This window comes from Amia ocellicauda, chromosome 8 (assembly GCF_036373705.1).
Source record: "Amia ocellicauda isolate fAmiCal2 chromosome 8, fAmiCal2.hap1, whole genome shotgun sequence".
Lineage (NCBI taxonomy): Eukaryota > Metazoa > Chordata > Actinopteri > Amiiformes > Amiidae > Amia > Amia ocellicauda.
In genome coordinates this window covers 35,110,395-35,125,974 of record NC_089857.1, presented here as the reverse complement: position 1 = coordinate 35,125,974, position 15,580 = coordinate 35,110,395, and the positions used below count along the sequence as shown (strand labels likewise).

Here is a 15,580-nt window from a genome sequence, read left to right as displayed (position 1 = left end):
TAAAAGAGCTGGAAACCTGCCAAGCATAAAGAAAAGGCATTCTGCTTTCTACACAGTCAAATTATTCTTTTTCTCAGGGAACTCTGAGAAGTTAAATAGGAAACTTTTCTAAAGTTTCTTGTTCACTTCAACACTTTCACTTTGTCTTTGATTGGTGTAAACACCTATAGCAACAAGTGAAGCTGGTCACTACCTCTTTCAAACAGTATTTTAATTGCATCTCAAACAGACACAGACAGACTACCCATAACCCTCAGCAGACTGGTATCACAGTACTCCAGGTTTGCAAAGCAGGTCTCTCTCTTTGGGCAGATCATCTAGGGTCTCATAAACAGACTGACTTGCTAGTGGATATGTCTAAGGTACTTACATTGAAGTCAAGCATAGCCTTTATTAAAGAGAAGATCTAAATTTTGAGAAAAGAACTAGAATAGAACATATGAAAAAAAATAAGCATGTGCTTATCTTTTCATTATCCTCATCTCTTTCAAGAGCACGAACGTCTGCATCGGAGTAGGAATAATCAAATCTGTAATGGCAGATGTAATTATGCCTTCTCCCTGCAAGCTAAATAATACCTGATCAACAGCTCTTCAAAGCCTTAATTCCATTAATTTTGAATTATGTCACCACAATGTGATGACTGCACATTATTTGGGTCGTGTGAAACGGGTATTAACCTTGTCTGTAATATATACACCTACAGCTAATTAGGATTTTTGTTTGCGTTAGTCTCGATAGGATAACTCCGGCACAAATATATGATAACTATTGTAAATACAGCCGAGGGTATAGCATAGGTTATGGTCACAGAAATATTACAGTAACATCTAAAATATATAATTTCCAACTTTAATAATAACAATATACAAAAAACAACTTTGCAAAAAATAAATAAATACAAATCTGTAACAATTCTTGATTATTGTGAAATTCAAAATCAATCTCCATGTGTTTCTTACACAACTACCCAGATATAAATAAATATGTATTCCTGTATGCAGCACTGTAAGGGAAAATGTACACTAAGAACAATCCTGTTTTTTAAAGAAGCCTAGAAAGATCAACCGAAACTGCCTTGCATTCTCCACCAATGCACATTGTTAGTTCACAGAAAGTATTACTTATAATGATGTATAAATTCCTAAAGATGTTTAAGAACTTTTGAATCCTATCCAGTCTCTGACATTCACTCTCACAATCCCTTATTCATAAACTGGCAAACACTTTTTCTCAGAACCTAAGAAAATCAACCAATTTCACTTGAGCAAAAAAATTAATATTAAACACAAACCTACAACTGACATGCATTGAGATCTGCTGCCTTCAGTCTTTTATCTCTGGTCATGCTCTCTAACAGAATAAAACCAACGCTGAACACAGCAGGAGTGAAAATGAATAAACGGGCACAGTTTTACATACACATTGCTTAACAATGTTTTTTTTTTCTATAGCAAGAAAGCAAACATGTATTGGGTTTCCATTTTCTCATTACACAAACTCTATTTTCTAACGTTCCATGGAGCATTTGGGTCACGGAATATATTTCCATTCTGTGGCAGAAACGACTTCCTGAATGTTATTATACTGTCTGGTACAGCATGTACTGTATGTGTGTTCTCTGGATGGAGACTGTGCTGTTCATGTCACAAGACCACATCAAAAGGCAGCACAAACATAATCGAAATAACCCATAACAACATGAGAATTGTGCAGACAGTATCAAACGCATCATCTTACATCAAACTGTGTACACCACTGATGTATAATTATGTAGATCCTGAACCAAGGGGGAAAGAAATATGGAATATGTGAGGATTTATGGAAAATTACATGCCAAAGGGTAATAACGAAATGCTATATTTAAACCGAAATAAAACATAATAAATCTTCTGAAGTGTCACCGCTGTTTGGGTCAGATTTTTATCCTAAACACCATTTATTTTTAGTTTGTGTAGTCCCTGGAATTTCCTGTTTGAAAACCTTCTCCTGTCTCTCGTTATAAACAGAAACTCAAATCCTTCAAAAAAAGGAAATAAAAAAGGTGGAAATGAGATGACTAAAAAGCAGAGGAAACACTCTTTGAACTGTAATGAAATCTCTGCCAGCATGTCACTTTTGGAAGCAGGATGTTCATGAGAGTCCACAGGCTTATTAAGAATGTAACTTTTAAGCTTTAGTGGAATTACAGATAATTCTATCAAAACTCTCTGAGACAAAACCATCATTATAAAGAGGCCACAAAGAAATGCAGCACTAGCGCAAATATAATTGGCCTGGAACTTGTCATACACATCGACATGGACAAATTACATAACAGGTTCATAGTGTGTGGATAACCCCCCCACTGTACGAAAATACATGTTTATTAGATGTTCAGATGCCCCTGTTTAGATTAAGTTTGGACACTATATATTTCTTCCCATTTTTTCTTGGCCCTTCCTATATATTGCAAATTGTCTCTTTCTCATTTATTTTCAAAAGGGCATCTCCAATGCTGTTTCCCAGGGGATCATGCTGTGCAGTTGCCTGTGCCGTTACCTCAGCATCCTGCGTCTGCAGACCGTAGCTCTGGACCAGACTGCGCAGTGTCCCCACGCTCAGATCGGGCTCCTCCAATAGCAGCTCCAGTAGCAGCACCAACTGCTCAGGGGCTATCTGAGGACACAAACAGAAACACTTTGAGAAGCAGGCCACAAGGGAGCAATTAAAACTCAACCTACACTAGACACCCAAGTCTGGGCCCCTATGGGTAATTATAGACTAGCAGGAGCTCCTTTTAAGTGGAATTTCAAAAGAATTATATACAATTTTGAGAGGAACAAAAATAAAAAAAGGTTTACCAACTTGACATGAAATAACGTGACTGGGGATGTATTTAGGCCTTTTATGTTATGTACTAAAGTTTAACAAAGGAAATGTTTTACAATTGGACAAAGGCACCCTACATGTGTTTGTCACAGGAGCTGTATGAGGCAAGAAATGACTGAAGTGAACAGACAAAAAAAGATCTGAAAAGTCAGCACTGTATCGTTCAATTCTTGTAACTGTTACTTGAAACTACTTTTACCTAGACCTTACACAGAGGTTACAATAAAATGACCATCTTTGGCTACCGTGTATTAATTTTGGTGTGGTTGACAGAGTTCTTTCACTTTTGCTGAAACCATATTCTGAAGCAAGAGGGATATGTATGGCCTGTTAGCATTTTTTAATTAGGACTGTCATAAGGGAGAGGGAGAAATAGATCAGGGTTACTGATTGGTTACTGTTTAACTCAGAGAAATGTCTTTGCTAAAATAAAGAAGAGCAGCAGGGAAATGCTGCCTGGGGCTACGGTGGGCTGGCACTGTCATTGGGTGCCACTGCTGGATTCTGGAGCAGCAGGTTGCCTTTACAACCAAAGGAACACTTGCATAGCCAGAAGAATTGTGCAGTGCCAGATATAGACAAATACTCACTCTTGCTATTTACAGCTTGTGTGACTCATATACCCAGAATCCTCTCTCTAACTCAGAAAGTAACCTTTATCTGCAACAGGTCATGGGAAACGGCCATTCTTAATTCAGTTTGGGGTACTTCAACTTTGTTAGCTATCCTCTGTATAGATAGCATAACCTAATATGACCTATAACTCTTGACACTGTATACATATTTGATAGCTAATGAATCACTATTTATAACTATAATGATTGTATTTATTATTTTATCTTAATCATAAGTACGTGAACAGTACCTATGAGAAAATGTAAAGATTGATACTGAAAGTAAGGGTAAAAATATATATGCAATAGAACTTCAGCATCCATTTAGAAGTAACATTTATCAGCAATAAATTCAATTCAGGGCAATAATAACTTTTTTTTGGTCATTATCCTCTGACAGTGAAAACTAATTTAATCGAGTATGGTTTTAAAAATTAAATATCCTTTAAAGCACACATTGAGAGGGAGAAAATCTTAAGAGAGTGGCTTGCTTGTCTTTTCATAAAGCAGGACTTTCAAATTTGAATGTGTGCTCTATATAGCACACATGCATGTTATTTAATGGACTGCACTGCAGGAAACCCACTTTTGTGTGAAGGTTGCTATACTGCGAATGGCATGCCTTTGGGTATAGCCAAGTCTCTAGATGAAACATGTTTCCTTTTGAAGGCCCATTACAGATCCTTAAAAAGAACAGAATCTTTGTTGTGCTCCAGTCTGCACAAAGAACACATCCTGGATCCCTTCAGATGGTCCCCTTTCCTTTCCGCTACGGTTGTCTTTTCTCACTCGGCAGGTGTGAGCTAAAACCAGCCATAAATAATGTACACCCTTTCTCTCTCTCAGAAGTGGAAACTAAGGCCGGCGCTGATCATGTGTACATTCTGAGACACCTTTTAATCAAGCCCAGACGAGGACCAGTTTTTCGGTGTCTCCGGTGGCCCCTTGTCTGGGTCATAGTGTCACGCATTCCCCCACTCTATCTCAGGCTTAAATACATCAGTTTATATACTTGCAAGGAACTTGTAGGAGCCTTCTCCTTGTAGATCAATTAAAGATTTCCATTAAAAAGTGAAACTGCCAAACCCTGACAGGAATCAATTGATAAATGGGAAACCTAATGGTGTTTTGAAATTGTGTTCATTATTTCTCTGGGTTTGCGCTGTTCAAAGGTACAGCAGTTCCGCCATAAATTAAAGGGGCCCAACGAGGGAGATAGCAGGCAGATCTGTAGCTGTTTTTCACCGTTTAAATCTACCTGTGTTGAACATCCATTACTCTGCTGTTGTTTTGGGATAGAAGTCAAGGATTTCAGTTAAAACTAGGAGAGACATATGGGTTAATTCAGAGACACTCTGAAAATGGAATGGGGAAAAAAACTGCATAAGAAGCCAGAAATAAAACACTGTCCGGTGTGTTTTTGAAGTTCAGTGGTGGCCCAAAGTAACTGAAAGTGATAAAACAAATGTATAAGTATAACCTTCTTATCTGTCTTCAGCTTTCTGGACAGTTAGTTGTGTAGTGAACCAGCTTGTGGGGACAGTAAACCACACCACTTTTACCTGAATTTGAAGGACAGAAGTAACAGTTGCTCTTTGACAGTGATAACCTCCACAGGGTTGTATGACACACTCTAAACACCATCCAGAATATCTTCTTATTTTCTTTGACAGAGGTTAGTGATTATAGGACACAAACGCACCCAATCTGCTTCTCACAAATTAGTATAATTATACAATCCCGTGCTTACAAAGGTACTGTGGGAAATTGCCAGGATATTGCCAATACGTCTAGGATAACTGAGTAAATCTGTCTCCACTCCCCATAAATAACAAAGACAAACACATATGCCTTTAACTCTCTACCGATCATTAATAATCTCAGATGTGTAACAAACAACACTATTCTGCTCTCAAAGCTTGTTTTAAATTTTAATAACAATAATGTTATATCCAACAACAGTGCAACAATGACCTGTGCTTACTCCTTTTTGCCACCCTCTTGCATTCCATGTAATTACCATTGTTAAAAGTAACAATCGCACAGATTTCCTTTATGTCACCATGCCCTTGGAATACCTGACACTGTTTATTTAGCCTGATTAGACCATAACCCAGATTCATACAGAATTCTTGTTTTTGTAGTGTCAGGGCGGTACAGTGTTTTTTGTTCATCTGTTAGAGATAAGGTCCTTTTCTTGCTGAATGTCCCATCAGGCTACTCACATGTACTACACACAAGTGTGTTGCTCTCTGTGTGAGAGCAGGCGTATGCCACATTTGCCTGATGTAGCTTTGTTAAAGGCTTAGGTGTGATAAGGTTCCTATGCTTTTTTTTTTTTTTTTTTTTTTTTTTTTTTTTTTTTTACTGTTCTGGATGATGCATGACTAGAGCTGCTCTTGGCTCAAATAAGTCCATTTCATCTCGTTAGCATGGGTCCCTATTAATCTAGGTTTCTTAATGATTCTCTGCAATGTAGTTTTTGGCATGGTCTGCTGTTCTGTAGATTCCCTGTACAATTTACCCGCTTTTAAAAATCCCAGTGATAGTTAGGAGATTTAGTTTTTACCGGTTTGTCATAAATCAAGGGAAAAAAGCACACACACTCCAATACATAAATGCCCCATTGGCAATTGTGTGTTGTACAATGAATGACAATGAAGGTACATCATAGTCTAGTATGAGGGAGAGCCACTGCATATGCACAACAAACATACACATTTCATGAGAATAAATATTGTGCATTTAAAACCTATTTTATTTACTTTTAATATACATTTAAAAATAAAATTTTATTTCATTGACATTTCCTATAGTGTATAAACACAAAATGTTGTTATTTTTTTTTATAAAAGGATAAAAAGTTTTCTTTTAACTAACATATTTTTCCATACACTACAAAACAGGCCTACTTACACCCACACAGAGAAACTAAAACAATCTTAACCCCATTTAGCAGTGTCTCTAGAGCCGATTCTTGTTGTCCTTGGGTTACTTTAAACTCCTTGCCAGTGCAGGGAATCACATATTTTGACACATTGATGGCTGCAAGATGACTTTCTCTATTTATTTACATTCGATTCCACTCGGTCATATGTTATAGACTTCATATTGAGAAATAAAGAAAAATCGTGACCTCAATACTCATTTAACAAGCTTTTCCAAATCTGCGTGAGTACCAAATAAGAGAACATCGCTACTGCTCACACAGAGCTCATATTTATAATATGCATTCAAACAAGGCAGCACATGGCAGATGTCATCGGTTTTTACTTTACACAGCTGTCTTTTGTGGTCTGCCCCTGTGTGTCAAACCGAGACAGTGTCAAGTTTCTACACGTCTGAGTCGTACATTCTGCATTCACATCCCTCCCATCCGCTCAAATACCAATCTTGTGACATCACTACTTCCTCGTTTTAAATACATTTTCTCACAAGCAGTACAAGTAAAACAATTTGGTTTACTTCACAACAACAACAACAAGTCTTATCATTTTACAATCATACTTCAACAACTCTGGTAGTTAAAACAACCCCTCTACACACTGAGCTTCTACATAAGCCTATAAAGAAAACTGCAGTAGAATAGCTTTCTAGAGTCTGCTACCTCTTAGCTGTGGTAATCCAGCAACCCATTTTACCACAAAGATGAAGAAAATAACAAATCCTAATGAAAATGGTAAAATAAAATGGAGATGTATATACTGACCTTTCGGCGTTGCAGAATCTGCCACAGTGATGCACTTATGCATCCTGGAGGGGACAGCTTGCAGTGCGACCACAGACAGGGCACAAATCACCCTAAAGAAGTACAGCTGGTACACTGAACATCCCGCCTGCCGGAGCCTGCTCTTGAATGAAATCATTGAGAGGCAGCTCTGAAGGGAAACTGATGCAGCAGCCGATTGACAGTGGCGTGATTTCTATTATTACTCCATTATCACACTGGGATCTGTGCCTAAATGATGCATACTTCCTCCCTGATGCCATTTCCTTTTATCCTGGCTGGAGTCTAAAAGCAGATCAATGGGAGAAATACATATGATGTCACTTCAATTTACAGCTACTACCTCCATCGCGCGCACACCCTCGCCGACTCGCTGGCTCTCCCTCTCCCGACCCTCTCGCTCGCTCGCTCTCTCTCTCTCTCTCTCTCTCCTCTTCTCGCTCACTTGCTTGCTTTCTCACACTTGCACTTCAATTGATTCTTCCCTAAAATGGTTAAGAAATGCTTAAAGAGCCTCACCCTACCAGACATGGGTCCTCTGCTATATTTGTCTACATTACTAAAGCAGGAACTATTTGTGCGAGTAGTCTGCAAGAATTACAGAAAATAAAAAAAGGGGGGGTGAGTCCTTTAAATACAGAAAGCAGTTGGCAGGACTTCAACGCAAATAGGTCCAAACAGAATTAGAGTAATTTGACCTTTAAAAATTATACACAGAAGGCATTTAGATGTTGTCCCACAGTGCAAGTTTTGGCGGTGAAAGGTCATCTCCTAAAAAGACATAAATTCCCTTTCATCTGCGCTTTATACTTTTGCTTAAAACCACAAGCATTTCAGGAGAAAAGAGGCCTTGATACAAGCATTCTTGCTTGTAAAAGAGTGCCTTTTCTCCTCATTACAAGATAAGAAAGCTTTGCTACTGCTCCAACTTAAAGGGATTTATGGGGCCACACCATCCTTTCCGACTGCGTTTTGAAAGGAAAGGAATCTGAAGTCGTAAACCACTTGCATGGTCAATTTGCATCTGGGAACGTCAATTGTTTTGGTATGACAACAACCTAAGTCCTTTGACTCTAAAGCAGGAACAACAAGTGTTTGTCATGAACACTGCGAAGGAAACATTATTTTAAATGGATTAAATAGCACAAAAGCTGTCAAAAACATATATATTTCATAGTGATCTTTACAATGAACCCAGATAAAATAATTTGTTGTTGTTTTAAAGAGCACTACTGAACTACTCATTACTACTATGCATTTGTATCCTGCAAAGTAATCAAGATAATGGAATATTTTTGTCTTAATTCCTGCTATTATGTAGACAATAGTTTTCTTACACCATCAATACCATCACAATTTCGATGAAGTGCATTTTAATTAAATTTTCATTTTACACAAGAAGTAGTAAGTGAAAGCAAAACATGACAATGAACAAAAGCAATTATAATACATCTATTGTAGCAACTATACATCATGTAAAACAAATCAGCAGCACTCAAGTTGAAGGGGGGGATGTTTAAGAAATCCTTAAACTACTGCAGAATAAATTAAATTTGACAAACAGAATATACCATCACTATTAAACTACAAAGCACAAAATGTATGACATCTAACACGGCTATTAAAGAGTTTCAGATTATGGAAATTGCGGGAGAATGGATTTTAATTGACTTCATACACATTTTCCCTGAAGACAAACCTGTATAAATTAGTGAATTATAAAACCTGGGCTTAAAATACTATGCTGCTTTAGCATGCAATTCATTACCAAGAGTACCCCCGTGTCCATTGTTTGAAAATCCCAGAAGTGACTACCCACAGTTTTATAGTGGAATAACCAGTTCTCAAATAACATGTGAACAAAACACTGGCACAGGCAGTAGCGGACTGGCCATCTGGAGCAACGGGAAAATTCGACCACGGGCACGATGTAAAAAAATCATCTCCAGGCCCTGGTAGTTCGACTAGGCCGGCCTAATAAAATATAACCACAGTACATTGATCTAACAGCTATCAAGGGAAGTCCGCTTCATTTTTGGAAAATATCATGGAAAAGCAACGCAGTAAAAAATGCAAAAGTGCGGCTGAAAAAGTAAAGTCCCTTGACTCGAATGCAGTCAAATGTAAGGAATTTAACCAACGTATTCTGTAGTAGTGCTGCTAGTAGTGCCAATGCCAACAACGTGCATGTAGCAGACCATGGCATGGAGGATGCCCCAGCCCTGGTTCAAACTAGAGTAGAACCAGAAGAAGGATACAGCAACAGCATAGCCGATGACGATTGTTAGTCTTGCACAAGCAAAATCAGTACAGTGTGCAGTAACAGCAGTAGGCAGGCTGGGAGGGGGACAGATAACACAACATCAATATGACAATTCGGTGTGTGTTCTGTAGAGCGCTATAAAAATATAGAGTGTGTGTGTTCTGTAGTGATGCAGCTTGGTGATGTTATTAGGGTCTGTAGTGTGAACGTGTGTGCGTCAGCGGGGCAGGGGCGGCTGAGTATCCGTGGGCCAGTTGTGGTGGGCCAATCTGGGTCAAAGTCCAGGTCTATTAGTCCCAGTCCGTCCCTGGGTAAAACTCTACATAACTGACATAGGCATATTTTGTGCATGTTTGATGCCACACAATTACAACCACACAGGAGTCGCTGTTGCAACTGATGCATCCCCAGTCAACTCCGAACACACAGCCAAAAGTGCAGAGAATGTGCAGTCATGTGAACCGGTTATCTCCGCTCCATACTGCACAATATGGTGGTTAAAATACAGACAAAATATTTAACCTTACTTTCTAGTATTAGACATTTTATTTGGAAACACTGGCCCTATTAAACGTAGGGGGGCATTCATTGTGAGTCCAACGATGGGGTGGGAGTGCTGCTGAGTGTTAGTAAGTGTGTGTGTGTGTGTGTGTGTGTGTGTGTGTGGTGAGGGAATAATATATTCTTATTTTTTCATTATGATAATTACTTTCATAGATAATGTTATCGAAAGCAATAAAACAACATACACAAAAACAAATCAACCCTTTGAAATATAGAAAAAGTAAAAAGATGGCATTGGAGTGAATGACAGCATAAATTTCAGCTATCAGCAAATACATAAATAAATAAATAAATAAATAAATAAATACATAAATACATAAATAAATAAATAAAACTGGCTTCAGAGCAATCTCCCTTGGCACGTTATTCTACACACTAAGAGGGCATTGAAACACAATCCCCAGTGACTTAGTGGGGATCCTGTACTTGTCACTATAGTCTACTCTGACTATGACTATCACTTGTCATGAAAAATAAACTGTAAATTCTTGCCCTGCTGGAACCATTCACACTTCACTGACAGCTATGACACATTTCTCAATGCCGACTCTGTAAGTCTTTGGCAGAACAACTGGGAGTTGTTTCTTGGGACTGCTAAGCAATGCATTGGAAATGTTAAGCAACAGCAAAAAAAAATTAAACATGCAGCATGCAGTGTCTGATACAGAGCTGGGGAGAAGATAGATGACAGTGTAATGTTTAATGAGTTGATATAAGGCTTTAAAAACTACTCTTATTCACCTTCCTTTCGCGTACACTGCCTTCCTCTCTCATTTGATTAAGAAACACTGGTCCTATTATTGTAGTACCATGATAAGGAGAACGAATTACTAAAGTAACATTAACCTTCTGTTCTGTATAGCTTTCGTTTAATAGGTCAGAAGAACATTTGGCCAACAGAGACTTTTTGGGTTCCCTGATAGCAAATTGGGTTCTAAATCAGTAGCTGGTCTTTCTTGCAAGACTTCAAAGAAGGTTCAAACATATTTGACTGAAATCTTCAAAGACTAAAGGCTAGTGCCAAAGTAAACTCCAGACTCCGCAGTGCAATCTCGGTGAAAAGGCCAATAGTGATGAAATTAGGTGGGTGTGGAAGTATGTGTGCTTTAGCTTTAGTGTACTTCACTACACTTTGTGTAATGACAACATCCATCCCCATTCATCCTGCTCTAGATGTTAATTCAGCAGGGTTAGTTCGTAAGGCAAATATGAGTTTAAATATAACACAGAGCACACATAATGATGTATGTAGCAAAACACTGAATACATAAACATATAATCAACATGTAAGTTTGGATTACATTACATTGTTCTAGAATATTGCAGCCCACTGTGTATTGATGGGTCAATGAATTGGACACTTAAATTAAAGCAACAATTTAAGGTGGTGCTTGAAATACTCTGTCGAAGATTTCGACATGGGCCACATACAAGAAACTCAGTTGTTTGAAAAGGTCCGCATACCTCTTACCTCAAACCTGGAATTCACCCACTAGCACTTCCTCCAACTCGTTTTAAAGTATCAGCAAGTATTTCATTTTGTGATTAACAAAGTTTAGTTAAATAGTCAGATCTGCAGTCACATTTGAAAGTCATTAAATCTCATCTAAATTGCAACTAGGCAATAGCTTTAAAAACCTGTTGTTTAGAGCTTCCAAAAAAACTTTAGCCTACACAAAGTAATCATAATTATACCTCATGTTCACTCAGATATCCTTTTACTCTCACCTTATTATTAGTCAGTGTTTTTCTTTTAAATAAAGTATAATTTCTCAAGTACAAATCCACTTCCAGAATAGTCTCACAGAGAGGTGGTCTGATGGTTTATTGCTTTTTAATTATTTTCTTGTGGTAAAAATCTGTACTGAATAAGTTTTTATTTTTTAATCTTTTGAACATAGGATACAGATGTTTAAAAATAGATAAATACAATGTTTCTACACACTGTGCCAAACTATAGCAATCTTAATTTCTAATCTTCAGGCCTGGATAATAATACCTTTTTAGGTCAGGAGGATAAAATGGTTGTTTATTTACTTGGTATTGGTAAAGCTTATCAGAGAGTAATTCAGATGTCTGTTTTTTATTTTTTAGCAACAGGCACCAGATTCTTTGAAAAATCTGTCTATTAGAATCTGTGCCAGGCAAAATAAACTCACCATTGCCAGAAGACAAAATGCAAGCACTAAAAGTAGTTACCACTAAGGTATGATTAAAATCCCATAGAGTCCCTTTCACAAAATAAGTAACTACATCATCAGATTGTGTAGTAAAATACTTTTTGAGATTCCCTCTAAAAAAGTTAGATCCATCCATCGTGATGTTGAAAGTATTCACACCCTTCATTTGAATACATTTTATATGCAGATTCATTTTGATTTAATACATATTGTTCATTCAATTATATTTCAGTAATGCTGTTGAACACAGATTCAACCGAGAGAAAACTAAAAAGATTCCAGTGAACTGAAATGAGCGAAGACAGGGTCTCTGTAAGGTTTGGACAAATCCTTAAATTTCTTAAGATTTTCTGAAAAACGTGGATGGTTTCTCATTTTCTCCAGGCTTAAGACCATGTATTGCATCATGGCACAGTGCTAGAAAGCAATAAATCATTTAAATCCATAGAAGAACAAATATCACTAAATAAATATATAAATATATTGCCTTATTCTGCACTTCGATAGAAAATATTTCGAATACCCATTATTTCAAATGGGGAGATTCCATCAGACAAATTACCACATCTTTTAGGTGTGCACAGGAGATGTAATGTACAGTCTGCTTTCTGATAGTACCATATTGATCTCATCCAGCAGTAAACTGTAAATTGTAAGGAATGTATCCAAAGAGAACAGATGGCTGGAATATAAACACTTGCCATTAAGGATTCACCTCTAAAAAGAGAGTAGTGCTGCAGGAAATCCTGGAGAGACCCAATACAGAAGATAGAAGGTAATAATAAAATCAGTAATAATCATGGCCTGTGACTGCGTTCAGTCACATAGGGACTTAATGAAAATGAATAACCAGGACAAAATTGTTGAGGTTCTGTTAAACAAAGAATAGGAAAGCATTACTATTGAACTTTCCTTTACAAATAGGTTAATCTTCACAAGTGATCAGCTGCAAAGGTTTCAGCGTAGAAATCTCAGACAAAATCACAGTTGCTGTAATCCATCGGCTCTTGAAGCTCGTAAACGCCCTTGTGAGACCCTGCTTCCTATAATTGTTCATGCATTTCAATGGGAATGTCATCAGATATTAAATATAACAGCAAAGGGAGGTGAGGGATTTCTAAAAATTACAGTATTTTGAATCACTCAACCTAACATTTATTAGTTTATCAAATTCATTATTTAATGCTAAAATATATGTATTCATTTCTTTGTTCGTTTGTTTATTTTTCTACTGGGAATCCAATTATTAATCCAATGATCCAATTCACTAAAAAGATGAGTGCAAGGTGGTACTGTGGGAACCAAGTTTCAATATTATAACCAGCTTCTGTAAAAATACAGGGTTCTTTTTAATTGCATAGGAATTGATGAATCACTCTTGTGATTGTATGCCACTGCTGCTTCTACACAATACAATGCCACAATAACAAAGTCTGTTTGTTGCACTCGAATGCCAAAACTGACTTATGTACTTTCAAGACAATACACTACTGATCGTTTCCAAATCACATTTTCCACACAAAACAGCTATTTTCTGCATGTTTCTGTATACCATTTGAAATTCAACAGAACATATCCCTTACTTTAGGAAACAATGTATCAATTTATACAACAATATAATTTTTAAAGTTCAAATCTCATTTTTAAAGACTTGTCTTGGCACAGTGTGCATTTCGCAGTAGACAAGTATTTCCCCCCCTCAAATAAAGTAGTTCATTACTGGAACTGAAATCAGATTTTGCTTACCTAAGCAAGAGCTCTGTGTAGCAACTCCTAACTGACCCTTGCTGTTCACACCTGTGTGTTCTGTGCAGTTCATACCACAGTTGCTTTAGTTTAACACTGTGCTTCCCAGGCTGCCGAGCAGAAAATCATAAAGCAAATCTCTGCAAGTAAGACAGCTGAAGTAAGTGGCATTTACTGAGTAGCCTGTCTCAGATCTAAAATATTGGAACGCTGAACTGACAGTAAAGAACATAATATGCTAAAGTAGCTAGTGCCATGAAGAGCCATGAGCCCTAACCAAATCATTAAATAAATGAAACCTTGAAAACATGCAAGCATTCTTTCCATCTACAGTGAGGGAAAAAAGTATTTGATCCCCTGCTGATTTTGTATGTTTGCCCACTGACAAGGAAATGATCAGTCTATAATTTTAATGGTAGGTGTATTTTAACAGTGAGAGACAGAATGACAACAAAAAAATCCAGAAAAACGCATTTCAAAAAAGTTATAAATTGATTTGCATGTTAATGAGGGAAATAAGTATTTGACCCCTTCGACTTAGTACTTGGTGGCAAAACCCTTGTTGGCAATCACAGAGGTCAGACGTTTCTTGTAGTTGGCCACCAGGTTTGCACACATCTCAGGAGGGATTTTGTCCCACTCCTCTTTGCAGATCCTCTCCAAGTCATTAAGGTTTCGAGGCTGACGTTTGGCAACTCGAACCTTCAGCTCCCTCCACAGATTTTCTATGGGATTAAGGTCTGGAGACTGGCTAGGCCACTCCAGGACCTTAATGTGCTTCTTCTGGAGCCACTCCTTTGTTGCCTTGGCTGTGTGTTGTGGGTCATTGTCATGCTGGAATACCCATCCACAACCCATTTTCAATGCCCTGGCTGAGGGAAGGAGGTTCTCACCCAAGATTTGATGGTACATGGCCCCGTCCATCGTCCCTTTGATGTGGTGCAATTGTCCTGTCCCCTTAGCAAAAAAACACCCCCAAAGCATAATGTTTCCACCTCCATGTTTGACGGTGGGGATGGTGTTCTTGGGGTCATTCCTCCTCCTCCAAACACAGCGAGTTGAGTTGATGCCAAAGAGCTCGATTTTGGTCTCATCTGACCAGAACACTTTCACCCAGTTCTCCTCTGAATCATTCAGATGTTCACTGGCAAACTTCAGACGGGCCTGTACATGTGCTTTCTTGAGCAGGGGGACCTTGCGGTTGCTGCAGGATTTCAGTCCTTCACGGCGTAGTGTGTTACCAATTGTTTTCTTGATGACTATGGTCCCAGCTGCCTTGAGATCATTAACAAGATCCTCCCGTGTAGTTCTGGGCTGATTCCTCACCATTCTCATGATCATTGAAACTCCACGAGGTGAGATCTTGCATGGAGCCCCAGACCGAGGGAGACTGACAGTTATTTTGTGTTTCTTCCATTTGCGAATAATCGCACCAACTGTTGTCACCTTCTCACCAAGCTGCTTGGCGATGGTCTTGTAGCCCATTCCAGCCTTGTGTAGGTCTACAATCTTGTCCCTGACATCCTTGGACAGCTCTTTAGTCTTGGCCATGGTTTGGAATCTGATTGATTGATTGCTTCTGTGGACAGGTGTCTTTTATACAGGTAATGAGCTG

The 15,580-nt window shown here is 38.1% G+C and overlaps 1 protein-coding gene across 4 annotated transcripts in view; it reads right to left on the bottom strand.

Moving 5' to 3' along the window:
- aopep (aminopeptidase O (putative)) overlaps positions 1–15,580 on the bottom strand; it is a 79,365-nt gene that overhangs the window by 13,765 nt on the left and 50,020 nt on the right. For all 4 annotated transcript variants that reach the window (XR_010817607.1, XR_010817606.1, XM_066711210.1 and 1 more), the window contains exon 14: positions 2,542–2,658. Coding sequence is in view for 2 of the 4 variants with exons in the window: in XM_066711210.1 (XP_066567307.1) it covers positions 2,542–2,658 (117 nt within the window). In the remaining 2 variants the exon portion in view is untranslated. The remainder of the gene's footprint in view (positions 1–2,541; positions 2,659–15,580) is intronic.